Source organism: Centrocercus urophasianus, unplaced genomic scaffold (genome assembly GCF_019232065.1).
Source record: "Centrocercus urophasianus isolate 14NV4802_14NV808 unplaced genomic scaffold, USGS_Curo_1.0 seq_31, whole genome shotgun sequence".
Lineage (NCBI taxonomy): Eukaryota > Metazoa > Chordata > Aves > Galliformes > Phasianidae > Centrocercus > Centrocercus urophasianus.
Genome location: NW_024884878.1, coordinates 5,966,067 through 5,994,043, shown reverse-complemented (window position 1 = coordinate 5,994,043; position 27,977 = coordinate 5,966,067). Strand labels below are relative to the sequence as shown.

General features: G+C 46.7%; 2 protein-coding genes across 2 annotated transcripts in view; both read right to left on the bottom strand.

The window, feature by feature from the left end:
* Positions 1-2,980: 2,980 nt before the first annotated feature.
* TXN (thioredoxin) lies at positions 2,981-8,310 on the bottom strand. Its single transcript, XM_042829559.1, has 5 exons — positions 8,151-8,310; positions 5,578-5,682; positions 4,959-5,018; positions 4,181-4,246; positions 2,981-3,199 (listed from the first exon to the last, which is right to left on the bottom strand). Exons 1-5 carry the CDS (start codon positions 8,172-8,174, stop codon positions 3,137-3,139), a joined length of 318 nt encoding a protein of 105 aa, XP_042685493.1. The 5' UTR covers positions 8,175-8,310; the 3' UTR covers positions 2,981-3,136.
* A 15,926-nt stretch (positions 8,311-24,236) lies between these two features.
* Positions 24,237-27,977, bottom strand: part of SVEP1 (sushi, von Willebrand factor type A, EGF and pentraxin domain containing 1) — a 125,453-nt gene continuing 121,712 nt past the window's right edge. Inside the window, exon 50 of the mRNA XM_042829491.1 lies at positions 24,237-26,658. Within this exon, the coding sequence (XP_042685425.1) occupies positions 26,628-26,658 (31 nt within the window). The 3' untranslated portion in view covers positions 24,237-26,627. The remainder of the gene's footprint in view (positions 26,659-27,977) is intronic.

Genomic DNA, 27,977 nt, shown 5'->3' with positions numbered 1-27,977 from the left:
TGCTACTTCCCTGCCACATAACCCTACACTATTCCCTTGCTCACTTGACTGCAACCTTTGTGGCTTGCCCTTCCCTTTCATGATGGGAAGTTCTCTCTCATTAAACCTACTTACTCAGCCACACACTCCAATTTCTGTGCTGGAGGACTACTTCTCTTTCTGCTGACCAGTCCATCCACTCTGATGGGGAAGCTTCACAAACAGGTTTGCAGAGAACTTGTTCTACTGGTTTGACAGCAAGGCAGACATCTCAGCCCATTTTATAGCCAAATGACTGATGGCAGTCATCACCTGAGGGAAGGATAACTTCCTAACTCCTAGAAGGAACCTCCAAATGTTGTTTCAGCATGCACCAAATTTCTTCCACATGTGATGGAAATGAAAACAGCTCTTGTTATCCCCTTAAAGGCATCTTCCCAGATCACTGGATCAAAGCACTTGTGTTTTTGCAAACAGTAAATCACATCCTGCTTCTCAGTCAGTGACTTAAATGTGTCCAATGAAAGAGCAACTCTGCAGCGTAACATTCCGGCACACGGAAATACTGCTGTCTCACTCTTTCAAGTGAAAAACAGCTTGGCCATTTACAAGTAAATCACACCTACTGAGCTCTCCAGAGCATTACTTAGTAACTCCATGTCAGGGCCCACATCCCAGGATTTGGTAAGGTTACTTGTAGCCACTGCATTCAGGTGGCAGGGTTGAACCTGGCAGGCAGCTCTGCTCACTCTTCTGTCAACAGCAGGAACAGGAAGTTAAAACTTGTGATCAGCACAGATTAATAGGACAAGAGGGAAAATAATAGAATACAAAGTATATAGAACAAGTGACACACAGTGCAATTGCTCCACCAGGAACACCACAATGCCCAGCCAGACCTGAAGCAGCAGCCCTCTGTGCTAATGTGGTGCCCTGCTTTAGGACATCCCTTTGTCCAGTCCAGCTCAGCTATGCTGGTTCAGTTCCCTCCCAGCTCCTCACTGGCAGGGAACTGCCAGCTAGAACTGGAGTACATCCCTCCCACAGGGTCACTGCTGTCATAGGAACTGAGACTCCTTACCCCTCAGCAAGGCATTGCCATTAGGCTTTGCTTCCCCGTATTTGTAATGAGAAGAACAAACTTCAAACAAGGCATTTAGAAGGGAATATACTGGGCATTTCCTTTAAAAGGAAAGGGTACCTGACACACAAAGTTCTTTGCTGCATATTTCTTAGAGATGGCTTTAAGAACAGCTGCTTTCAAGCCAGGCTAAGCAAGTTCTTGTGCTTGCATGCTGATTCTCAGAAACAGAAGATACTGCAGCACAGGAAGCAGAAGTCTTGCTGCAAGAACTACTTTGCACCCATTTGAGCAGAAGATACTGCTGCCTTCCTGATGCCTTCCCTCATTCCTATCTGAATTTGCAGTTTTCCCCCTTTCTAGCATGTAACTAACTACCTGGTCTTGCCTAACCTCAGCAGAGATACTGCAGATCTCAGTTGCTTCCTTATTCCTTAAGGATGATGTTCTTGCTGAATTTTGCCTAACTTCCATTCAGGGATTTTTAAGATGACTATCTCTTCTCTCTCTCACTTCCAACTATTGCCCACAGGAAATAAACAGGCTACCTGAGAACTGCTCTTAAAAGCAATGCTTGTTAGCAGATATGGTGATCTTAATAGCATGTTCTTCTCCAGTACCATATTATTTCCTCCTCACAAGCTTATCTATGGAACCACTTTGTATAGTGGTTTCCCACTTACCTATGAATCATCTTTTAACACATGGCACTGCTGTTAGTCAAAGAGTCAGAGCAGTACAGAAAACATCTTGCATGCCCTCATTGTATAAGCAGAGCTTACATCCAAAATTCCTGATGACTTCTCCTCAGCTGAGAAATGTGTGGATGCTTCTTGGAATTGGAAAAATCTGTTTTTAAATAGAGGTTAAATACACAGCAGTCTGCTGAAGGTCTCCCAGCCTTCCTTATGAGCTAGGAAAGTCACATATGCTTGTGATATGAGTGTAAAACTGAGTCACATATGCGTTGCTTACCAGACTCACTTCACTTTGCCTACAGATACAGCAGGAAGTCTGTCTCACTTTTCCCATCAACGATGGAAAATAAGCAGCAAAGCTCATTGGAGCTCTAGCTCCAAATCACTGCATTAGGTGTTAGCTGCTGCTACAGCCCTGCTTTGTTATTTATTGAACGCTTACCAAGAGACAACACCTAGGCCAGCAAGAAAACCATTCTGAGCTGGTGGAGAAGGAACAGCAGTTAAAGAGCATGAGGAAACTGGCAGATAAATGTTTATTTAGATAACCTGACACAGGGCTGGAGGACTTCAGAGTCCAGTTCAGTAGACAAAATGTATCCAGTATGATCCAATAATATAATAGCAGAGTTAAGCAAAAACAAGAACACAAGCAAATTCATCTCAGGCTCAAAACACTGTTTTGCTGCTTTAGATTACTGCCTGTGGAACAAAGCAGCCCAACCCAGAGACTACATATTGCTACTAACAGAACCAGACTGCACAGCAATGGCAAAGCAAAACTGAAAGGGAAGGAAGCAGCACTTCCATCTCCTCCCTTTCTGCAATTTTGTGGCAAATTCACACAATGTTCAGATATTTTAGAAATTACTACTGGTTTTGTAAGTCTAATACGAAGCTTGGATTTTGAGAACTCATCCTTACAAGCAACCCGTTTTCTACAGCTCCAAGCTCACCGTCAAGCCATAGTGCTGCTTTTCAGATAATAGGCTAGTGGCTGGCTGCCAGGCAAGTAAGGTGTCAGACTTCTACAGCAATTACTATTGCTGCCCTTTCCAATACTAACTTTCCATTCTCAGCAACAACCTGGTATTAGATTTTTGCATTTGACAAGAGCACTTGCATCCAGACAGCATTTCTTTAACATAGCAAAACAGATCATGTCAGAGACATTAGCAACTTGCTTGCATTTTCATTCAAACCATCAGGCAATAACCGAAAGTGAAGAATTTACATTTTATTGTACTCATTTACATTGATCAGAGGATAGTCACCACAGAGGATAGGTTAAATGGTTGAATTTTTTTTAAAGTAGAAAAGTTATGGGCTATGAGTTAGCCGATCCCCAGACATGCTCCGATGCCTCCGTGGCTGGAGATTAGATTAGACTTTTAATGGTCTCTTCCAGCTTCTCCTTATTGGCCCCAGAGAATTCCTGCACCTGCAAAAAGAACAGTTTTCAGAAGAGCTGTACTCAATGCTACATAACATCTAGTTGCACAACATGCGGAAATACAGGTTTCATTCCACAACCACTAGGATCTCTTCAGCCTCAAAATGAGAAATATTTCATAGAGATTCAGTTATTTGCTCCTCATTCAAAAGAAAATCAGTGCCAGCATCTTGAGAATCCCTTTCAGACCACCATGCTCAGAGCTCTACACACACACACACACACACACACACACACACACACACACACACACAAAGAAGCGAAAAATGAACTGATCCTGATTCAGTGGTGTGCAAGACTGAAAACTACAGTTTAAAGGGATTATGGAGGTCACCTCCTAGCAGTGGTAACTGAAAGCCACATTGGATTGCTCTGGACCCTTTCCTATCAAGCTCTGAGAGGACTGCTTGGAGCAAACTGCCACTGAGACTGCTCTTGTATCCCATGTATCCATCACAGCAGGCAATGCAAAGGGGCTCCGTTCAGTCCTGCAACATACATGAGCTCCCTCCATAAGTTTTATAGCCTATGTGAAAACACTCAAGCAGTGGTTTCAGATGTGAGTATATTCAGATTAGAGACTGATGTCACGGGGTAATTCTACACATATAGTCATGTCTCTGCTTGAACATGACCTGCAATGCAAAGAATGAATGCTAACTCAGATCAGTAAAAGCAGAACATTAAGAGTCTTGTACACTTAACACCACTAATTCCTCATGAAGATCCACCCATAAAGACTGACTTGCAAGACTTAGTTCACTAGGTCTAATTAATAGAGCTTGCTTCATCAGTTAGCAGCTGGTCTATGTTACATTTGCAGTAGCACTAAGATTAATTTGATTGCTCTCAGAGGTGTCCCAATGCCAGCTTTGACCCAGATACATTATTAAGAGAAAGCAGGCTCTGTGGCCTAGCCTGCCTCTTCCAGGAAAATACGCTCCATTAAAAAAAAAAAAAAAAGCCTACCTTCTTTCCATTCTTGTAGAACTGGAATGTTGGCATGCACTTCACATCACAGTGTGTAGCAACATCCTGGAAGAGAAGAAAAACAGTATTCAGCTGTGCATGTCTGAAGGACATCATAATTTAGAACCCATGATTTCATTTTGATTAGGAAGTTGGACAAAGTCATTACTGTTAAAAATGAAGCAAAAGCATCTCTTCTAGTCCAGCCCTGCGAAGACAGCTCAATATTAACGTCTTCCTGAAACAAGCCTAAGAGATCCTCCCTTCAGCATCTAATTCATACAATAATAGGAGCACATGTTTACTGCATCCACACTGTGCTTGGAGAGTGCTCAAAAGCACTTCAGCAATGAACAATTTCAGGTTGAAATTGTTCAAGTACTCATTCCACATTGCTGAAACTGCTGTAGAGCAGACATCTTATTACACTTGATTCAAATTATGAAAGAGGAAACAATGCCAAGGGCAGCGGTGAGATCAGACCGTCTTGTACTTGTGAGCTATTAGTTTTAGGGAAGATTGCATCAAAACAGATTAAGGCCTTTGAGACTCCCTCCCAACACACAGAGCACCAGTGTTCCCAAGTTACCTCATACATGCCATAGGGATTAGATAACTAAAGCAGTTCATTCTTTTGATTTTCTCTAGAAGTTCATTCTTCCCTGCATAGGTACCTAGCAACCATCTAATTTTGTTTCAGTGAATGCAAGGACACTCATTGCCACTTCTGTGGTTCTGCCAAGCTACTGCCCCCCCCAGCACTACCCTCGGACCTTACCTGGGCATCATCCACATCAATTTCAATGAACACCACATCACCAAACTTGTCACACAAACTCTGGAATGAAAAATGAAATTATGTAGTTACTGCTCCAGGAAATGCTTAAAAAGGTGCGTTTGTAGAAATCGGTGCTGTGAGACATGACATGTTACCTTAAAGCAACTACTTTACTGACCAGAAATTAATTTCCAGCTCCATCCCCTGGAAGAGTCTGCTGAAGCACCTAAGCAGAAGGAAAAGGCCTTTCCTTCCCTTATGGCCTCCCCCTCACCCCAGAGAGGTACTACACTTTATCTGAATGCAGTTTTAATAATCAGAGTCAGTGTACACACATTGTTTCAATTCCACTGTTGCCAGTTCTTGAGGGAATGTATCAGCTAGGTCCCTACAGATTCATGCATCAGAGCATCAGGACAGCCAAAATGCAACAGTCAGTTCCCTGCTGTATATCCAAGTATTTTATTCAATAGTTAGCAATCATATACTTCCAAAATTTCTCCTTCAAGAAAATACTGTCCACCCCACAGACAAAGGAGGTTTGCTCCATATTACTGGCAAGTTGCACAGAAGTATTTATGCATATGTACAGTCACTGTGAAGAACAAAGGCTACTTACATGGAAAAATGGCTTGATCATTTTGCATGGTCCACACCATGTGGCAGAGAAATCAACTACTACAAGCTTCTCACCAGCAGACCTCAGTTCTGCCTCAAATTCGGACTATAAAGAAAAAAGAACTGAAAATATTAAGGATTTCCCCTCCCTACTGTGCAAAAGACTAACCCCCAAGTTAGCTTTCCCTTAGCCTTCACACAGCACCTTCACTTAAAGTAAGTTATTTGGATAATGATGCATGCACTCCTGCAAATTGCTTCCATCAGTGCTAGCATCCACCACTGCCTTCTGACGCCTCAATTAAGAAATACCACAGTGCTCAGTCATTGAACTGTGGAGGTTTAGCTGGAAGTTAGCATGAGCTGAGATCGTAAGCTAGACTGAGTAGTGTTACACTTTTAATGCAATTCCAACAGTCCTTAACATTCAATTCTCATCTGCAATTTGATGGGAAGATATCCACCTTCTTCTAGGACTTTCCTCCACAGAATTTGAGGACAAACTTCTGCAGGGTTTTCCAGTTTGATACTTTTTCCAATCAATGATTAGAATCAAGATGTTGCATGGTTTACCCTACTGCATGTTTCCTAAAGCAACAGCTTCATCATATAAATGTTTTATTTACTCTGCCAAGTACATTGGAGTGCAACTTCAGTAGGCAACACAATGCTACACAGACTATGCCAGTAACAACCAACATTTCAGGTTAACAGAGAGATCTCTGTCACGCTTTATTACAAGAGACATTTCCTGGATACCATGCTTTGCATTTTAGAGCTCCTTATGTGCCCCCATTCTCAAAGAGCAAACGTTTTAGCAGAATTGTAAGTCACTGAAGGCAAGAAATATTTGCATGCTAGAAAACAAACAAGTATCTCAGGCAGAGCAAGCAAAGGGTGCAGGTCCAGCAGATAGGCAACTCTTCATAACATGCTGTAACTCCAAATATGTCTGGCACCCCAGCTTCCCATTGTACATGTCTCAACCTCCTGATGCAGCTGTCCTCAGACATGCAGCCTTTCTACGCTGAGCTCCTCCTCACACTATGGGTAGACACTCAGCCTATCCCCTATGAGATCAACAACCCATACCACCTGCTCTCAGTCTGAGGGGTGGGTGCAGAACTTTTTTCTCTCCAACATTTTCTCTGCTGCTGTCCTAATGTAGCACGTACTCCCACATCCCAATCTCTAAAGTACAACGCTGTCTCCAGCAAAGTTCAATACTAATACATACAACAGTCCATGCTATCTGCTCCCAGCAGTTACTTAAAACCATAAGGTTTTTAGTAGAGCCTCATTCATCCCCTCCTCCAAATCCCGGATTTTTGGCATATATTCTCACACGTCCGCATTGTAACAGACATTAATACTAATTCTACCTCCCACACCTGCCAACTAGACCACCTTCCTTACTCTTACTTCCTGTAACTGCTGTATCCTGCAAGAGGAAGTCCATCCCTGGGATGTACTGGTCAAATGACTACATATCTCAGGACAGTACTGCACAGAACAAGGGCAAAGTGGGAGAACATGGCACTTCCAGCTGATCGCAAACCATACACCACTGGAGACCTGGATCTGAGCACTACTCTCCAGCTGCAGCCAGGCGTTACCCTGTGAGTCATCCCTAGAATGACCTAAAATTGCTGTGGGCAGCCTGAGAAGAGACATGGGGTCCAACTGCGTTATCCCTGAGAGATCCAGCAAAGGTGCATTGTACTGGTATTTTTCTCAGAGAACATAAATATCCCTAAAGTAAGGAAGCCAGCAGTGGCAAGAGATCTGCCTGACCTTTCTGACTTCTAGTCTTCTGCAATGACTATGGATCAATAAGCTTCATATAGAAATATCTTTATTAACAGAAGGGATACCTCCTCCTGCAAGTCCACGCCGCCACAATTACTAGAGGATCTCACAGCTTTATCAGCATTTTTTTTCCTTCACACTTCTGAGGGGAAAAGCCTCTGAAAAGCTTTCAGATATCCAGCTGGTGCCTCCTTGAGCCCACGGAGGGCCTTGCTTTGCACGCACCGTTATGCTGGAGGACAAGACGAGCAACGTGCTGTTAGGTTTCAGTTTCCAAGGGCAGGGTGAGAGAAAACAGGTGGCAAGGGTTCCAGTGCAGCAGGGACTCGCAGCACCCGCCAGTACCCCAAAATGGAGGCTACAAACCCACGCCGCAAGAAATCCACTGCTCTCAGCACAGTGGAGACGGCTTTAACAGAAGACCTCAGCTATACGCACGTACCGAGCTGCCCCTGGACTGCGCTTAGCCTGGCCATCAGCTGACTGCCAAGGGTCACTGCAAGAGTCAGTGTTTGCTGTTTAACCAGAGCGGCCAGCACAGCCCTACAGACCCGGCTTCCCAAGCTGCCACCTGCAGCAAAAGCGGAGCCGCCCCTCCCTCAGCGAGGCGGGAGGAGACGCGAACGGATCGCGGCTCTCGGGCTGAACTCGCACAAAGGAGCGCAGCCACGCGCTGCCGGCCCTGCCCTCGACGCAAAGCCCCCCTCGCTCCCTCGCTTCTCAGCGCGGCCACCGTGCCCGACGCGGGCCGGCCCGCGGGCTCACCAGGCTGCCCACGCTCTTCACCATGGCGGCGGCTTCTTAGCTGCAAGGCAAAAAGGCGGCTGACGGCCTCGTCCCCGCGCACGCGCGTCCGGCACGCCTCTGCTCTCTCCGCTGTCACGCCGAACGACGCACCACAGCCTCAGAGACCCCTGAGCGCTCTGCCGCCACCGCCCCGGCCCCGCACTTATATAGCCAATGCCGCAAGGCGCACCACTGCGCATGCGCCATACGGTCATCCTATTACCATGTCTAGCCCCCGCGTCTTGGCCACGCCCACCTTCGCCCATGGCGCGAGTGACGTCACGACGCGGGAAGGGGGGGCGGGAAGGGGGGCAGTTTTTGTGCTCTCGCGGCGCGGGAGGGGGGGCGGGCGGGGATGGCAAACACTGGGGGGGAGGGGAGAGGAGAGGAGGGGACGAAAGGGAAAAAAAGGAAAAAAGAAGAAAGAAAAAGCCAAACCGTGTGACAGTAAGAAAAAGTGCTGTGTAACGCTGAGCAGGAAGTGGCGCGCAGGCTCCTACCCAGCGCGGGGGGAGGGAACCTATGTCGGGGGGACTCTTCCTATTTTATTTCTTTTTCCATTTATTTTTCTTCATCGCGTTTTTAAATTGTTTTTAATTTTTATTTTATTTTTTTTCTGCCTCCCTCCATTCCCCCAGGAGCGGGGAGTGGGGGCATGCAGGGACGGCGTGGGGCTCGAGGTGGGGTGCGAAGGCTTCATGGCAGCTGCGCTTAAAGCGGTGGTCCTGCCTTAAAGCTGTTAACCCCATCAGATGTCGGCTGGGATCCGTACGCCCGCCCCGCATTGAGGTGCCGTGCTTAAGGAGCTGGCTCCAGGAGAGCCCCCATGTGCTGTACCTTCTGCCTGTGCCACGTGTCTGCATGTCCCCATGTCCGTGTATTTATCCCCTGTCTGCCCGTCCCCCGTATCTGCCTGTCCTTATCTGCGTGTCTGTCTGCCTGTCTGTCATGTCCACACATCCCCCTCCTCTACCTCTCCCCAGTGTTTGTGTGTCTCTTATGTCTCTCATGCCCATGTGTCTGCTCCTTCCCTTGTGTCTATCTGTCCCTCATATGCCCCCCGTCTGCCTGTCTCTTGTGTCCATGAAATTTCCGTGCACACCTGTCCCCATGTCTGCATGCCCTTCATCTCTATGTGTCCTTTGTGATCACCTGTCCTTCTTGTCCATGTGTCTCGTGCCCACTTGTCCTCTCTCTGCCTGTCCTGCATGTCTCGTATGTCCATCGCAGGTATGCCTCCCTCATGTTCACTTATCCCTAATGTCTGTGTGTTCCACGTCCACACATCCCCCATTTTCACATGTCCCCTTTGTCTGCCTGTTCCTTGTGCCTTGTGTCCCTGTAGCACCGAGGTGGTACTGGGCACATGAGTGTCTGGTGCTTAGAACTGCCACGTGAACACCTAAATCACTGAGAGCAGTTTGCGCACCTGGGCTTGTTACTCACAGGGCTGCAGGTTAGTTGGTCTCATGACAGCACCTAATAAAAATTGTGCAGAAGAATGTGGGTCCTCTGGCTGCGAGTCAAAGAAACAAAACCTCACACACCCAGAAAACACACCCTGTGTACTTATTTTTATCTTTTTTGTTCCTTTGTGCTGCAGAACAACTCTGCTCCTTGCTGCAGGCCATTGGACGTCCCTCATCCAGCACAGTGCTGGTTGGAGCAGAGCAAGTGATGGAGAGCATTAGCAGTGCTCCCTGGCCCTGTACCAGGTATGGAGCCTGTGAAATGCCATGCAGAAAGGGGTTTCCCAGTCCCCTGAATGGGAAGGATCATGGAATCATCAAATGGCGTGGGTTGGAAGAGACCTCAAAGATCATCCAGTTCCAACATGGGAACCAATGGCTCCTCCTAGTTTAGCATTGTCAGTCAGTGTGCACTCAGCTCCCTGATAACCCACTGAAGAGAACTGGCCCATAAATGGACCCAATGCAGGACCCCACTGGTGACTGACTGCCATGTAACCTCATTAGTATAACCCTCCGAGCCCAGCCCGTCAGCCAGCAGTCACCCACTGGCATTATGTTGCTTCTAGCTGGTGCTGGACGTTGTGTCCAGAGGACACTGTGAGAATCACACGGTGCAGCAGAAGGGACAGTTTCACAGCAGATACAAGCTTGGCCGTGTCACAGAGGGCTGGCCATGTCCAGCATTAAGCAGTGGTGCCGATGGCTGCCGAAGGGAAGAAGCTGCGGGAGGCGGTGCCTGCAGCAACAGCTGCACCACATTTTATTGCAGGAGGGCCGGGTCATCTGCAGTGCGTTACTGTGCTGCATTTCATCTGGCTGTGACAGCTTTTAATTGTACTTTCCCGTTCCTTGCAGCCTGTTCCTTGGGAGCATTCTTCTGTTGTAACTGACCCATTAAAGGTGCAATAAATATTTAATAATTAGATGGGCGTGCTGGGTGTCTGCCAGCTGCTCGCACAGTACACACAGAGCTCTGCTCTCGCTGGTGACAGACCCAATCACCCAGCCTCTCTTGAACACTTGGCAGAGCACATCTGGTTGAAAGACAGAGGAGAAGCTGCTGAAGAATAACAAAGGGAGGAGGAGAGCACTGCCACGCACTGTTCTTCCCAGGAATCAGCCACACGCTTCCAGGAAGTCGGCTGGATCATCCCTGGGCCGGCAGCTCTGCCCAGCTGCAACCACGTCCCCTTTGTGCCATCCCAATTCATGTCCCATGAGTGATGTATGCAGGGTTCTGCAGCAGCCCACTCCCCTTGGTGTTCTGTGCCAAAAGCAGCCTGCAGGATCTGTACTCAACCTGGATGCTTTGCAAAGTGATGCAGGCAAGTTTCAAGATGCAGTCGTGCTTAACTGCTTTTTGAAAGCTTGATAATAGAACACAAAAATCCACATGTGGCAGAAACCAGCTCATGCAGTTCCATTTTCTGCCTCTCTGGCTCCCATCGTTCATTGTCCTAACATCATGTCTGATCTGCAAGGCGGATGATTTTTTGCCCAGTGCCATTTGCAACGAGCCTCATGTGAGGAGCAATGGGTGGTAATAGAGGTCTAGCTCTTCATTTCTGCATCCCTCCCAAATTGCAAACTGGTGCACGGTACAAACTGCACATTCCTTCTGCACAATGTACAGGGCAAGACAGGGACTTTGACCTGGCATGGGTGGTTTAACACAGTCCAGTGTGTTTTGCATGCAGAAGTCAGAGACCTGCCCATAATCCCTTTCCACCGCAGAGGTGAATTAAATCCCAGGGCCCCTAAGTTCAGAGGGGTGGCACAGTGCTCTCCATGGGGAACAGCAGCCTCAGGAACACAGAGTGAATACTCAGCTTTGGGTTATCTTCATAGATAGAGAGAAGTAAGTGTGGCATCTCTTGTATCTCCGTATGGTGCCCCAGTGTTGTGGTTTAACCAACTGTGTGAGCATCACACAGTTGTTCCCTCACTTCCACCCGCTTCCCAAAGGGATGGAGGAGAGAACAACAACAAGAACAACAAAACAACAATGAAGTAAAACACATGGGTTGAGATAAAACTATTTAATAAGACAGAGAAAAGGGGAAGAATTGTAAGTATGATTACACACACACAAAGCAAGTGATGCAGGAGCAATTGCTCACCCTTGGTCAGGACCAACACCTAGCTAGCCTCTGAGCAGCAGGAGAGAAAAGAAAGAACTCCCACCCCTTCAAAACTCCTTCCGCACGGTGCCATATGATACGGAATATCCCTCTAGGCCACTTTAGGTCAGCTGTCCTAATTCTGTTCCTTCTTGGGCCCTTTGCTGCGAATAGCCTTGGCTCTGTACAACACTGCTTAGCAGCGGCTAGAAATATCTGCTTGTTATCAGTGCTGTTTTTTTCCTAGAACCAAAACATAACATCATACCAGACAGTTCTGTCCCTGCTGTCCCTGCTGAAACTGAGACAATATCCACCCTGTATTCCGTACCATTTACATAATGCTCAGGTACCTCAATTTCCACACATCCTAATTACCATCCCCAATCTTTTTTTTTTTTTTTTTTTTTTTTTTTTTAATACATATACACACATATTTTTTCTGTGGTCTGTCAGCCATCCATTTGAATTGTTCGTGGTATTCATCTAGTTCATAACTTCAAGCTTGATGTGTCATAGCAGTCCTTCAGCACAGGAGGGATGACTCACAGTACTGTGTTACTGCATACAGAGGCTAGTTCGGGTTCCATCAGAGTTCGTTCTTTAACCTGGGTAATTCTTACTGTAATACTGCTAACAAGGTATGTAAGAACCATAGTAGTGATGACACACGGTATTATGTAGCAATTTAACGCTATTTAAATTATTGACTGTTCTCACCCAGCACCAAATCACCTTGAGGTACGTAACAGACATCCCTGTCTTTTTGCATTACCCACCACATGTGCCCAGGTCCCTGAGCAAAAGCAGTTCCACGAATAGGCTTGCCTTTGCCCAAGGCAGGAATGACCCACACTGTCTTGCCCAGCATGTTTTTTTGTTGTTGTTTTGTTTTTCTGTGCACCACTGTGACTTTATCCCCTTCTATGGTATGGTGGAGGTCTGACTGGGCAGGACCAGTTCAATAGGCAGATCCTTGAGTGTTGGCTAACCAGCTGTCTTTTGCTAAATGTGTGTCCCAGTGCCTGAGTGTCCCAGCACCTATTGCTCTCAGTGTAGTCTTTAACCATCCACTGTATCGCTCGTTTTTTTCAGAGGCTGTGCATGATAGGGGATGTGATATACCCACTTCAATGCCACGCTCTTTGGCCTAGGTAGTTATGAGGCTATTTTGGAAATGAGCCCCGTTTTCTGACTCAGTTCTTTCTGGGATGTCATGTTGCCATAAGATTTGCTTTTCAAGGCCCAGGATAGTGCAGTCCTTCTAGTGGCATGGGGCACAGGACATGGCATCTAATGATTCCTTCTACCACTGCAAGCATATGATGCCTGCCACGGCGTTTGTGGGAGTGTGGTATAATCCACCTGCCAGGTTTCAGGCACTATCCTCCATACCAAAGAGGCTTTATCCACTTGGCTTGCTTGATTGCAGTACATGTTTCACATTCACGAGTAACTTGTGCAACAGCATCCATAGTTAAGTCCACTCCTCAATCCTAAGGCCATCTATGTGTTGCTTCCTTGATGGTCTGAGGTATCATGGGCCCACCAAGCTAGAACTAGTTCACTCTTACGTTGCCAGTCCCAGGTCCACCTGAGCTCCTTCAGTCCTAGTGGGTGTGATGATGTACCTTTACAACCATGTTCTCTACCCAGGGCAGCAGTGTTTTTCCACAGTGCAGAGGCCCCAGTTTGCCTCTGTGCTGCCAGTTGTTCTGCTTCCATTGCTGTAACCACCCCCATAGGTCATTTACAGCCATTCAGCAGTCAGTGTAGAGGTAAAGCATTGGTCACTTTTCTTGTTCACCAATGTCTAAAGCCAGCTGGATGGCCTTCATTTCTGAATATTGGCTTGATTCACCTTTTCCTTCAGCCACTTCTGCAACTCATCATGTGGGAGTCCATGCAGCAGCCTTCCAGCTTCAGTGCTTTCTCACAGTGTGACAGGACCCATCAGTGAACAGAGTGTATTTCTTCTCATTTTCTGGTAGTTTATTGTTTGTGGAGCCTCCTTAGCTTGTATCACCACCTCATCTGGTGATACTCCAGAATCTTTGTCTTTGAGACAGTCCACAATCACTTCTAAGATTCCTGGATGACTGGGGTTCCCTACCTGATCCTACTGTGTGATCAGTGCCACCCACTTACTTCACGTAGCATCAACAGCATGATATGTGGAGGGGGCCATCACCTGGGACATCCAGCCCAGCATAGTTAGGGCGCTCAAAAGGAGCTATGCTTCAACACCAACTACTTCCAAAACAGCTTGGATCTTTTCATATGCTGCCAGTATCTCTTTTTTTCAGTTGGAGTAGCAGGCCTGTGTATCCTTGACTGCAAAACCCTTGGGATTGACCAAGTCTCCCCCGATGCTTTCTGCTGGAGGCTCCATGTGGTGCTGTTCTCCCTGGCTGCAATGTACAGCATGTTTTTTACATCTTGTTCTGTCCGGAGTAGCCCAAGCACTGCATAAGCTGTCTCGTGTTTCATTTGTTCAGAGGCTGTTGTTGCTCTGAGCCTCATGTGAAATTGCTCTTTTGGGTCACTTGATAGAGAAGGGTTTACAGTCAGACTCCAGAGTAATGCAGAGTAATCCAGAGTACGCATTTTCCAGAAACCCACAATACCTAAGAAAGCATGTGTTTCCTTTTTGCTAGTGGGTGGAAACGTAGCAGTTATTTTATTGATCACGTCCATGGGGATATGATGATGTCCATCTTGCTATTTCATCCCTAAGAACTGGATTTCCTGTGCAGGTCCCTTGACCTTATTTTGGATCATGGCAAAACAGGTTTTTAGAAGGATTTGAATTATTTCCTTCCCTTTCTCAAAAACTTCTGCTCTGTCATCAATGTCATCAATAATGTCATCAATGCATTGCAGGTGTTCAGGAGCTTCCCCCTCTTCAAGTGCAGTCTGGATCAGCACATGACAAATGGCAGGGTGGTGTTTTCACCCCTGAGGAAGTCGATTCCAGGTGTTCTGGATGCCCCTCCAAGAAAAAGTGAACTGTGGCCTGCACTTTGCTGCCAGAGGGATTGAGAAAAAGGCATTAACGATGTCAGCTGTGGCATTCCACTTGGCTGCCTTTGACTCCAGTTGATATTGGAGTTCTAGCATGTCTGGCACAGCAGTGCTTAGGGGTGGTGTGACTTAATTCATGCCAAAATAGTTCTCTGTCAGCCTCCCATCTCTATTGAACTTTTGCAGTGGTCATGTGGAACTATTGAAGGGAAAGTGAGTCTTGCTGATTGCTCCTTGGTTCTCCAGTTGGCAAATCAGCTGATGAATGGGAATTAGGGAGTCTCTGTTGCTGCGGTATTGCTGCCAGTGCACCACTGCAGTAGCAATTGGCACCTGCTATCCTTCTGCTCTTAGCAATCCCACAACAGAAGGCTTCTCTCAGAGATCAGGCAAGGTAGACAGTTGCTTCATGTCCTTGATCTCCATGGCAGCTACACCAAAAGCGCACCAACACCCTTTGGGTCCTTGAAGTACCCTCTACTGAGATGATCTACGCCAAAGATGCATGGAGCCTCTGGGCCAGCTGCAGTGGCATGCTTTTTGGTTAGGTTCACATTGGCCTCTGATATAGTTAACTCTTGTGATACTCCTGATGCACAAGCAATTGTGGTAGAGTTGGCGTTTCCATTGCAGAAGCACTCCAGCTGACAGTTTTCAAAGCAATTACATTTTTGCATGTCCAAATTATGCACTGTCTAACTGTGAAAGTCTCACATAACTAATCTTAGAGCAAAGAAAAGGGTGGGAGGAGATCCAGCACATTCTGGAATACCTTCGTCTCCATAAAGGTATCTGTAAAAACGTGCTTGGAAACCAGGGCAGTCTAAATCACTACCTGGATAAAAACAAGCTGAGCACTTGTCTTCCGCTAGGGTGCCCTGAAGCAGAGAGGAAGAGACATCACTAACTGCCTCATAAGGCATGCACCTACTCACGTGCTTGCTCCATGTGTTCAGAGGCAGCTGTGATTCATGTAGTGGCAGAAAGGCTGGGGAGCCACACAGCCAGAGCCCCAGGATGGAAAGACTACCCTCCAGCCTGCCTTGCCCACCAGCCATCTCAGGCATCCCTGCCATGGGGCTCAGACCTTTGTCCTGAGCTGACATGACGTTTGACATGAAGGTAGTCCCATGTGGGGCCACACTGGACTCCATGATCCTTGTGGGTCCCTTCCAACTCAGGATACTCCATGATTCTAAGCTATGGTAGTATCACATGCCTGGCAGAGAGGCAGGGAAACAAAAAAATGGACCTTGCCTTCCTTTCCTGTAGACAGCAAACAGCCTACCTCCAGAAACCAAGCCTCCACACACACACACACACACACACAAATTAAAAATAGTGTTCGTTGGAGACCTATGTGCATCACATGTTCTGCCTGCAGAGTTAATGTGTACCACCTTTGTGCCTAATTAGCAGGAGCCAAACAGTCCTAGTTTATTGCCACGTAATTATTTTCCTGGCAACACCAGGAATGAGTTATGAGAATCTTCTGAGAAATGTGACATTTATTAACAGGCCTCAGGTGCTCTGACCTGACACGGATGCTGCCAGCTGAGGACAAGAGGGCCCAGCACTGCCACCAGGCCAGAGATGTCACCCACAGAATGAACTCAGCGTGAAGCTGATGGTTCCAGGAGGACCTCTGGTCTCTATCCATGCTGGCTGGCCACTGGTCTTCCTCCTGAAGAGGCAGGAGGAGCAAGCTGCTGGGAAAACCACGGGAAACCCAGGGGTTGTGTAGTTGCTTTGTTAGTGCTGCCTGTTCAATTGCTGCAAGATGCATGTTACCACTAAACAAAAGGGGAGGACTGCCAAAAATATTGCGGGATCACATTGAAAACCCACACTCATTAATTTTCTGTTAGCTGTATCAGAAATGATCTCTACACACTGGTCCCTAACTTTGGTGTAAAAAAGAGATGTGAAATAAGAACTGCATTAAATGCCCAGAACGTATTTCCAACAAGCCTGATTGCGTGGATAATTCCGTATATTTGAAACTGGACACTCGTTCCAGTGAATGAATGAATCTCTGAAGGCATTCAAGGCCAGGCTGGATGTGGCTCTGGGCAGCCTGGTCCAGTGGTTGGCAACCTGCACACAGCAGGGGGTTTGAAATTAGATGCTCATTGTGGTCCTTTTCAACCCAGGCCATTCTATGATTCTATTATTCTATGACCCCACGATTCTGTGATTCTATGTATCTGAGGTCTTCTTGCCAGAATCAAACCCAGGAACAGTTTAACTTCTGCTGCATTAGATTCCATTGCTGGAAGGACAGACTTCAGGAAAGTCCTCCAAGTCAGAAGGCCCAACCTTCTGTGGTTGGACTCAATCATCTTTAAGGTCTTTTCCAACCTTTACCTCCAACCATAGAGCAATTCTATGATTCTATAAAGGGGAAGATTAGATGCCCATTGAAATTCCTCATTTTTCACCCACTCACTTTATGCTCCAAGTTGCTAAGTATAATATGCAGAAACAAGTTTGCTTGTGGGTCTGGCCACAGTGGGGGCCTCCTGCAGTCTCTGAGAGAGCTGGTGGTATATCACATTCCTGCAGTCAGGGGAAAGGACTGAGTTATTCGTTTTTTATGCTTGAGACACAGTGTTGTCCAATGTTATAAATAAAAGATTACAAAACCCATTTTCCATCACTTAACTATTGTCAAACTGACACTGGAGTTGTAGACCATCGCGCCGCCCAGTCCCCATGGAGTAAATGGAATAAATGGATCTGCTACGGCCAGAGCAATCAGCTAGCATTTGTTGTCTCCCTGCCTGATCACCATGCCCCTTCTGCAGCCCTGCAGGCTCAAGGGAATGTGCTGAGTGTGGTGGATGCTCTGCCCCAGGGCAGCCACAGTGCCTTGAAACACACTGCTCATGCTGGGGGCTCCTCCCTGGACTTGTGGCAAAACTTGCCATGGGGGCTGCACACCCCTCTCCTGATCCTCTCCAGGGGATAGGGACAGACTGGTCCTCCAGAGCAGGGTGGTGGGCAGTGAAGGAAAATGCTCCCTGCACTTCATCCCCTGCTGTACTTTGGCGAGGAGTAAAACCAGCACTGCATATTTTATTGAAAATGTTCATATTTTCTCTCTGACCCTCTTTCCTCAAATCTAAAACCTTTTTTTACATCCTTTGCTCCGTAAGGACAAGCAAACAGTGCAACCAGGCCTACCAGAGGGATGTGGTTTGTGGAAGGCATTTCCACTCTGGGCGTTGCTGTAAGAGCTCTGCTGACACCTTGTTGTTGTATTTCAAAGGAAAAACACCCATTAGAGACACTGAGCCTAAAGGCAGTTATTTCAGTCTCTATCCTTGGAGATGACACTAGGCTGTGCTGGAGCAGAGGTTGAAGCAGAGGGACCAGAGGTCCCTGTAGCCTCTGCCATTCTGTGATGTATCAGTTCTTAACATCTGCCTGGAAGATGCCTGTGCTGTGGGCTGGGATGTTCCAAGTCCTGCCACATCCACTCCACACTGTACACAGAGCACAGAAACCCATATCAGCTGATGCAGCCCTGATGCTCTCCAGGATACCACTGTGCCTTCCATGCTCGGTAAAATGATATCAGGTATGGCACAGTGCCACCCCGGCACAGTACCCTGCCCCGAATAAAGGGCTGCAGTCTGGCCACAAGGCGTGCAGGTCTTCACCCCCTGCCAAATTCTGAGCGGTGCACACAAAGTGGAGGAGGTGCAAATGCAGTGCATTGTGAGGAGGGCTCAGCACAGCTGAGGATTTTGCTAATTGAAGCCATTTGCTATCAGCGGACTGAAGAGATAGTCAAGGTATGTGATGTTATCGGGTTACTCAGAAGTGGGAGTGTTTGCTCCTTTTCAGCACCTTTGCATCATCCTGACTCAGCAAAAGAGTGCTGTTTTCTTCCTGCTTAGTAAATCTCCTGGGTACTTTTGCTCACACTCAGGAAACTCCAAGAGGGCTGACTCTATGCCTGAATTCTATGCCTGAATGACCAGTTTTCTCAGAATTGCAGCCCACTACTATTTAGCATCACAAAGTGGTCCTCATCCACAGTGAGATGGTTTTTCTTCCTTCAAAGCTGCCTCCCCCACAACCTCTTTGTTATTTCTTCTTCCCCTGCTGGGTCAATAATACATTATTCAGAGGTTTTGATGCTACACACCCAGCATGTGGGTCAGGGGCAGCAAGCCCCTGTGTGGTGAGGCACAAGTGGAGCCTGAATCCCCCAGCGCTGCGTGCAGGCCTGCCAGGAGCTGGTTTCTTCCCCACATCCTGGTTCTTGTTGCTTCCAAGCCACCAAAACCCCCCGTGACCGCAGTCCAGGGCACGCACCAAATGCTTTGCTGTTCTGAGAACTTGCCCCTTCGTATTCTGCACAAATCTCACCTTCCTCTAACTCTGAAAACACAGCACAAAAGGCACATCACTCCAGCCACACAAGTGCTGTGTTTTCATGCAGTTATCTGAATGTTTCCAGCCAGCGCAATAATACAGCTATCATCCCTCAGTGCCAAATTCCTTTGTAAGCCTGGGTCATCTTACCCTGCTTTATAGGCACAAAACAACGAAGCAGTGCCTTTATGTGCGGAACAACAAGTTCTGAGAATCTCTGGGTTTATTACTATAGCTGAACAGGTTTTGGACAAGTGTGTGTGCTCCTACTGTGCATGCTTCTGAGCAGAGCCTTTTGCTCATATTAAATCCTTGTTGCCAGGTTTAAATAAGCCTCTGCAGTTTTTCTTACTTCTGGTCAGTGTCTCAGAAAGCAGAGGCTGATCTGTGCCTGCTGCAGGTTCAGAATGTGCCTCCTAAATAAACAGAGCCCTCTGCAGAGGGTTGCTGAGCACAAAGGGGGCTTCTGCTTGTGGATCTCAGTTCAAGCACACAGCTCTGTGAATGCTGCTTTAATTGTGAATGTTGCTTTAACTGTGAAGCATGCATTGTAATGTTTTCCAAAAATCTCATCAACAGCACAGTGTTGATGAGCAGCAGCAGCAGCTTGCTGGAATCAGAGGCCCAGGCAGCAGAGGAGGTGGATTTTCTTGGCATTTCAAAAGCATTTCTTCACAAGGATGAGTGGCTCTAAAACAAAATGCAGTGTGATGCAAACAGATTTTTAAAATGAGGCACAGGGTTATTTATCAGATGCATCACATCCAATGCTTTGCTTTTTTGCTTTTTTGCCTCACAATCAGCAGTTGGAAACTCAGCTGAGAGCTTCTGAGGAGCTCTTGCAGGCAGCTGCCCAATGCAACTTGGACATGGCCACAAGATTCCTGCACTGGGGAGCACTGCCCAATCTTCAATCTCTGCCTCTCAATCAGAGATTTTCTGTGAGAGTGGGACTAAGAACACTGCTTCCTATCCCAGCTGCTCACCCTCCCCCAGGCAGGTGTAAGGGAAACACGGGGAGAGTGTGTTTGCAACCTGCACCTTCATGCAAATTCATTTTGCAAATCATGAGTAGCATAGAGTACGACCACAGGAAGGGAACAAGCAAGTGGTGCTCCTAGTTTGGGGCCCCTAAAGCTGCACTTCCTGTGCTGTTCTAGGGGTAATGAGTGTGCCAAGATGAGGCCAGTTTGCTGCTGCTTGTAGCAAGTGCAATTTCCATAAAGAAATTCAATTAAAAAAAAAAAGTAAGCTCTTCCTGTTTATTTTCTGCTTGGCTCAGAGCTTCCAAGGCTTCCCAGCATCTCCCAGAGGCTCCCCAAAGCATGGCTCAAGTGGGTTACTCATTGCATTCAGTGCTGATGGTTCACAACTGCGAGGGGCCCCAAGAGTGCTGCGTCCCCAGAACCCCCAACCAGATTGGGGTCCCAGGAGGAGTGCCACCCTGCCTCCCCGCCCCTTCCCATGTTTCCATGCAATTACGATTAAAGCAAACAGGAACAAATCCAGGCCCTTCCTGCAACCGCATGTGTGAATGAGGAAGGAGGCAGCAAACACATATCTTGCCTTTCCATTCCTGGCACAAGGTGCGAGGTGGCTTCTGATGAGTTTCCTTTGCAGCACAGCACAGGGAAGCTGGACTGTCCTCCCCTGGCTCTGCTGGACAGGCTGCAGCAGTGTGCATTGCTTTTCTCACTGTACAGAATAGCTCCTTTGCCCCAGAGCATAACTAGGAGGAAGAGCAGCGAGTGCGTGGAGAGCAGCCTGTCCTACAGAAGAACCAGCAGCAGAATGCAAAACCACCTCAGTTCCCAAAGCCCTTTGGGAACGGCTCCCAGAGCAGCGTCTTACCCAGCAAAGCTCCTAGGAACTCCATTCTGGGCATTGCAACCAGCCCAGTCTCACTGTCTCCATTTTGTCCTCTCCTCTCTGGGGACACAGGGTATTTATGCCTGCTGCCCTGGGGATGTGGTGTCACCAGCGCCTGCCCAAAGCTGCCAGCAACGGGCTGATGCAAGGTGCTGCAACACCAACACGGTGGAGCATGGGCATAGCTTTTGGGGAGGTCATGAGATTCATCCAGGGCTTCATGGCCTTTCTGTTCTCATCTTCGTAAGGTGCAGTTATTGCCCTAGAAATGCAGGTGGAGGTGCACAGCTCCCATTTCCCGTCCTCTGTGTGTTTGATTCTTCTCAAAGTTTCAGTGTCAGTGGGGCCTGAGCCAGGTGTCCCTAGGCGGACTGTCTGCATTCTTTCCCTCCATTGTTTTCACATCTTCTCATTAACACCCCAGAGTAGCCCAGAAAAAAAGCAGGAGCTTTTTGAAAACAGAGTTGAGGGAATCACAGAACCACAGAAAAGCCTGGCCTGCTCCATTAGCTGTGCTTATCTTCCTTGGTAGCCCTGCTATCTCAGGACCCTGGCCCTCAGTTTGCATTGGTGTGTGTGGCAGTGGCAGTGGCAGTGGCCAGGGTATTCTGTGCCCTTTCCCTCCCTCCCTGGGGGCACTGTCACTGCAGGATTTTTGCTTGGGAAGCACCCACTTGTCCTTCCTATCTTTAATTTCATGTCATTTCCCCTGAATGTGATTACTCTCTTTGTGTAATTTGCTCCTACAGGTACTCGCAGCACCTCCCTGCTCATTAGTAGCAGACTTAATTAATGAGCTGTTTATCCCTCATCCCAGACTATTAACCAAGTTATTTAAAAAAACCAGACCAGACACCAAGACTTGCAATACCTGACCAGGCAGCTGGCTTTACACAACGCCTCCATCCTTATGGCAAGCCAGGCTCTAGGTAGACATTGCTCATCTGCAGCTCTTTATGCTTACTGCAATCCCAAGATGAAAGCTCCAGTCTGGAAAAATGCTTAAATTCTTTTTAGCCACGTTTAAGCACCCTTAATGGCTTTACAACAGCTTTCTACATGGAAGTTCTTGTAGCATGGTAACTGCATTGATGTTTCCATTCTTACTGTACCCATTTGGCTGCCCCTGGTTTCCCAGGTGATGTTGAAAAGGCTGGAGCACTTCTCCTGTGAAGAAAAGTTGAGGGATCTGGGCTTGTTTAGCTTGGAGAAAGCTCTGGGGAGAACTCATTGTAGCCTTCCATTATTCGAGGGAAACTTACAAGCAGGAGGGAAAACAACTTTGTACTCAGTTTGATAATAACAGGACAAGGGGGAGTGGCTTTAAACTAACAAGTGGAAACTTGGGTGAGATGTTAGAAAGAAATTTTTCACTCAGAGGGCGGTTGAGGCCGTGGCACAGCTGCCCAGAGAAGCTGTGGGTGCCCATTCCTGCAGGCAGTGCAGGCTAGGTTGGATGGGCTCTGTTCCAACCTGACCTGCTGGGCGGCAGCGCTCCCATGGCAGGAGCTTGGGGGGCTCTGAGGTCCCTTCCAACCCAACCATTCTGTGGTTCTGTGATTCTGTGTTTCTATTGTGTCCTTTTACATTTGTGTCCCCACCAGGCTGTGAAGTGGGTTTTGACAAGGCTGTGTTCTCTCCTCTGCTTTAACCCATGCTCCATAAATACAAGCTTAACTCTTGCATGCTTTTAGCTGTTGTGCTTCGTCTCTGGAAGAGCTGACCTGGCTCAGGTGCAGTGACGCAGCTGCCATAGCAGGCAAGAGCTCTAAGGCTTCCCAGCAGACCTCATGCACAGGCTGTGTCAGGATGAGGCAGTGATGCTGCTTGCCGGCAGGCCTGGCCTGAACTGAGAGCTGTAAGCACCATGATGATTGCAGGCCCTTTCAGCATGTCAGCTAGGGTAACAGAAACGCAGTCCTTGGAGAGGAGGTTGTGGTAAATGGGATAGACATGTGAAGTCCTCTGCTCTCCATGCGTGACCGCAGGAAAGAGATCAATAGCAGTGCTGCATCTTCCACATATGCCTCTGGGTACAGCAGCACCTTGCTCTTGCTGCTGGGAACTCACAGCCAGGGTCTGCTCTCCCAGAAAAGCATCTGCAGTGCGGTAATAGCAGCAGGGATCTCTCTGCAGTGAGGATATGAGCCGCTGTAGGATGAGCCCAAGGTGCTCAAGCTGTTCCAGTACCAAGCTGCAGAGAGACCACTGCTTGAACCAGTCTTCAGGTGACAGCACAGCTCCTCACAGCAACATCTGCTGGCATTCAAGGATCCCTGTGGGACCAGAGGCAATGACAGCACCTTTCCCACTTTACTCCTGGGATCAGGACGGATCCACCATCAGCACACTCCCTTCAGCAGTGTAGCTTCAGTCTCACGGCAGAGAAAGAGACCCACTCCTACCACTCTTCCTTTCCAGTAGGGGTGCCCTCTGTATTCTCAGGATGGAGACCACGTGCAGCGACAGCCTGTTGTCACTATTATGAACAGTATATGGATGAATATTGCTGCATGCAAATTTGCCTCTTTTCTATCAGACACACATCAAATTTCAGGGCTTCACTAGCAGCACTCTGCAACCTCATGCCATCTTCTGGGCTGCTGCTTAGGGGAAGGCTTTCAAACATGGCTTTGGCATTCTGAGATCTCCACTTAAGCCAGTATGTTGAAAAACAGAAAGGCTTACTACCATTCCCTGAAAAAGCCCACACCCTCCATCTTTTGACTGCTTTGTTATACATGCTCCTTCTTGGAAGGGTGGTATTTGAGTCAGTTTTCTTTGTCATGCTACATTTTTAACCCCTACTGCCTCTGAGTACAGAAAACTCCATAGCTTTAAAAATTCTAGTCCTGGTGCAGAATAAAACAAGTTCCATCTCAAGAAAGCTGTGCATGTGGTAGGTGTCAATGCATCTGTTTAAGCCAAGGATAAATTTGGCCATTACAGGTTTCAAAATGCATTCTAACGGCAGAAGGAATCTGAAAAATGAAGTGCTTACAGCATTTTTATCTGAGGATGTGGAATAACGCAGCAGCACATTCTTCTGAGATTACTGCCAATTATTTCATCTCTTCCCCTGAGTGGAGCCCCATCTCCCTAACATGCATGCTCCACCAGCAGACCCCAAGGGGTAGGTAGGCACTTCAGTGATTAGAAAAAAAAATGAAAAAATAAAAGCAATGTTGCCTCTATCTATGTACTAAACAGGGTGCAACTTTATTTACAGTGTAAAGTGCATCACACAGAAGTCCTTTAAAACACACAACAAGCAGTGACATAAATGACAATACTGCACAGAATGGGGAAGGGAAAAGGGAAAATATTACAGCAAGTATCAAAGCATCATACACAGCACTAATATAACAGCCTATAGTTTCAGCTACTCTTCCTACCACATCAGCTTATGAAACGTATTGACTGAGTATATCCCCAAACTCCATGTACTAGTCACTAGTGTGAAGCTGCAGTGCTAAAAGCCACCCCTCACCTCCAAGGCTCAACAGAGTCCTGCCAGCCCTGTGCACCTTCCAAAACACTGCTGCTCTGCTCTGGAGATTGCCAGGGCGGTGAGGGCATGTACCAGAGAAGCACACTGAAAATGGGACTACTTTTTAAAACACGAGAATGACATATAAATAAAAATCTACTTCTTTCTCCGATGCGCTCTTTCCCTTCAGATATCCTGAGCTGCTCACTACAGCATCCGTGCAGCCACTGTGCACAGCAGCAGGGCTCAGGGAACAAAGTACCTCCACATGGCGTGGGTTGAAATGTGGTATTATTTACTGAACAATAACTTGAACCAAAGCTGTAAACACTGATGGCTGTTGGTACATGTCAGCAGAATCCATCAGAAAAATATAGTTAAGGGAGTTGAAAGAACAACTCTTCAGTTGGTTGCAGCTCCCATTGGGAAGGAATCTGCATTCAAATTCAGCTTGTCCCTTGACAAATATTCTTCACTTATTTGTTTTTCTTCCAGCTCTTCCTGGTTCACAGCTTCACTTGTTTCTTCCCCATTTCTGGTCTTGGGTTAACAGCCATTAGCTATGTGTCAGTCTTCACTAGCGCCCTAGTCTCTCCATTAGCTCCTTGTTGTGTTCTATCATGCATTCAAAAAGATATATTTATAAAGAGGGAAGGGGGGAGGTGGGGGCAGTGTGTGCACACTCATAACCCAGAGGGTAACTATGCAGTAATACTGCAGAGTGTAGAACTCAGTCTTTCTTCTTTCCTAGTGTGGGCTGACAGTCATGCTTTTCTGCTGCTACTGGGAAAAATGGAGCTCCTGATCAATGGTTCTCACTCTAATATCTTCTTTCACAGACTAGACTTCATTACTATCTGATGATAATTATCAAACATTTGACCTCAACACATGCATGGGATTTCCACCTTGTAATTCCACCTCACCACTTACCCATCAGTAGATCTTGGCATCTCAGTTCATTAGAGCACGACTGAATGACAGCACTCAAGCTGTGATTCTTGGATGCGGTGGGATCAACAGGGTGCAAAAGAGAAATCTGACAGAATGTGTGCTCTCCGTATTTCTTACTCATCTAGGTATTTCTGCCTGTGCGTGTACACAAGAGAGGCCTTTTCCAGTCCCCTGAGGGTTCTGTATAAATATCACTCTTCTGTAAGCAAACAGCAAAGCTTGACCTGTACACACACACAGAGACCCAGACCCCATGTATCAAAACATTTGCCTGGCAGGAGGATGTTGAATGTGTATTTCATCATCACACAGGAAAGGGCTACTGGTTGCAGGCAAGTAGTGGTGAGCTCCATTACCAGGGGGAAGCTTTCAGTGGTCTGTGCTGTCCGCTGCTGCATTCTGGATTATCCAGACTGAGCGTGACACCTGAAATGCCTGCATGCCAAAAATCCTCAGAGGCTGTTATTGCCTAGACATTTTCTCAGCTCTTTCACGCTTTTGAGTATTTTATTTATGGCCAAACTTCTTGCCACTGCCTTCCATTTAAGTCACTTTCCAATGATGTTAGTGTCACATAATGAACATTAAAGAATCTGCTTGCGTCCACCAGGAGCTCTAACTACAATTTGCTCTTTATCAGGTGCAGTTCTAATTTATACCACCATGAGTTCAGATACAAGCCCAACGCAAAGTTCGGTGGCTCAATTAGCTTTACATAATTATTCTTTACTATTAAATTGCTGGATTTCAATATGCTTTGGCAGATGATAAGCAGAATTGCAACATTCTGTTTAATCATGGTTGGCAGTATAGCATGTTTTAATTACCTTACTGGGTCTAAGAACTGGGAGGGACATCACCGTACACAGCCACTTTCTCAGTAAACAGTAGGGATCTTCACCTTTGTATGTGTATGGTGTGTGTATAGCAGCATATATTTGATAATACTTTTGTAAATGGAAAATACAGACATTTTCTTTAAAAACTGAAAGGTATAGAAAAAATATATCACAAAATAAAATACAAAACAAAGGAGCTGGGGGAAAGGGAAGTAATGGATGTGATTTACAATGCGTTAGATTCCAAGCCCTGGTGTGTAGGCTGAAGAAAGTTTTCTGACTGTAAAACTGTCGCTCTGCTGTTAAAAGTGGTAGAATCCAGCCTTCCGTTTTCTGTGTCAATAAAACACAAACAACACCACCACATATAAGAAACAGAATAAAATCAGTGCAGCGGTGAAAATTCAGGGCAAGATCAACAGTGAGGAACATGGAGAAGACGACCGAGATTGTACTGGGGTTAGAGCACCAAGCTCATGACAGCACACTGAGAGGGGAAAAGAGCAAGCAAGCTGATGTCTAATGCAAAATGTGACTCATCACAGACTTTGGAGCTAATCTAGACCTGGATGCTGATAAAAGCTTTTAGCCCTTCCAACTTCCCCTTATAAATCATGCCTACCTAACCTGCAACAGCAAATCTTTGCTATCATGACACTCACTCCTGTCTTGCCTGTATTGTTTTTGAATCCTCAGCACTGTATTATGCACTGTAAAGAGCCACCAGGGTGAGGCCAATATTTAACAAAATACAAAGAGATCTCACTGCCTGTTTCTGTCATCTCCCCTCAGCTCTGTGTAGGAAGATTCCTCTCAAACAGCCCTTGATGGGATGTGTTGCTGGACCACTAGCCCACAGGACCAATGGTCCACCTTATCTCACAGTCAGCTGCACAAAGCTGTGGATAAGTTAAAAAAAAAACCACAAAACCAATAAAAGTCCAGTTTGCTAAAAGCCTGAAAATCTGCTTTGCCTCAGAGATAAATTCCAGATTTTTTTGGCTGATAAATCCAGTGGACTTGGACTTTTCTGCTTCATATCCTAAATTACAATATTATCAGACTTTAACTTTCAGATTAATGCCACCATTTTCATATAGAGACATATAGGCTGTTTCACTTAGGTAAACATAATTACAAATGAAAACTATTCATTTTAGACAACGTGGTTTTGCAAAAGGCATCTTCTCTGGAGCTTTAAGATGTATGTATCAGAGAGACAGACAGAAATCTCCATCTATATCCATCCAGAAAAAAAAGAGTAAAAAAGTAAAACAGTGGCATTGGATTTGCCCATATTTCAGAGAAAAGAAGGAAAATCTGGTATTCAGCTGGTATTTGTTTAGCTTTCCAGGAGAATGACCAATGCATTCAGAATAAGATTGTAAGTAGCAGCCAGATATCTTCAGAGGCTGTCATGGTTCCTGAGGAGCTGAGGTACAAGTGTTTTTGCTGGTATGTGTTTCATGGCCCTCATTAATATTCCATATGGGGAGCAGGATAACTCATGCTGCCTGTTTTACTATTACATCTGATTTCTGACCACAACATTATCACAATTCTGCCTGCTTTCCATGTTCAGGGCTGTAAATGGCTCTCAGCAGCAGCATGGAACAAGGCAGCTTTCCACAAACTGGCTCCTGCTCAGACTT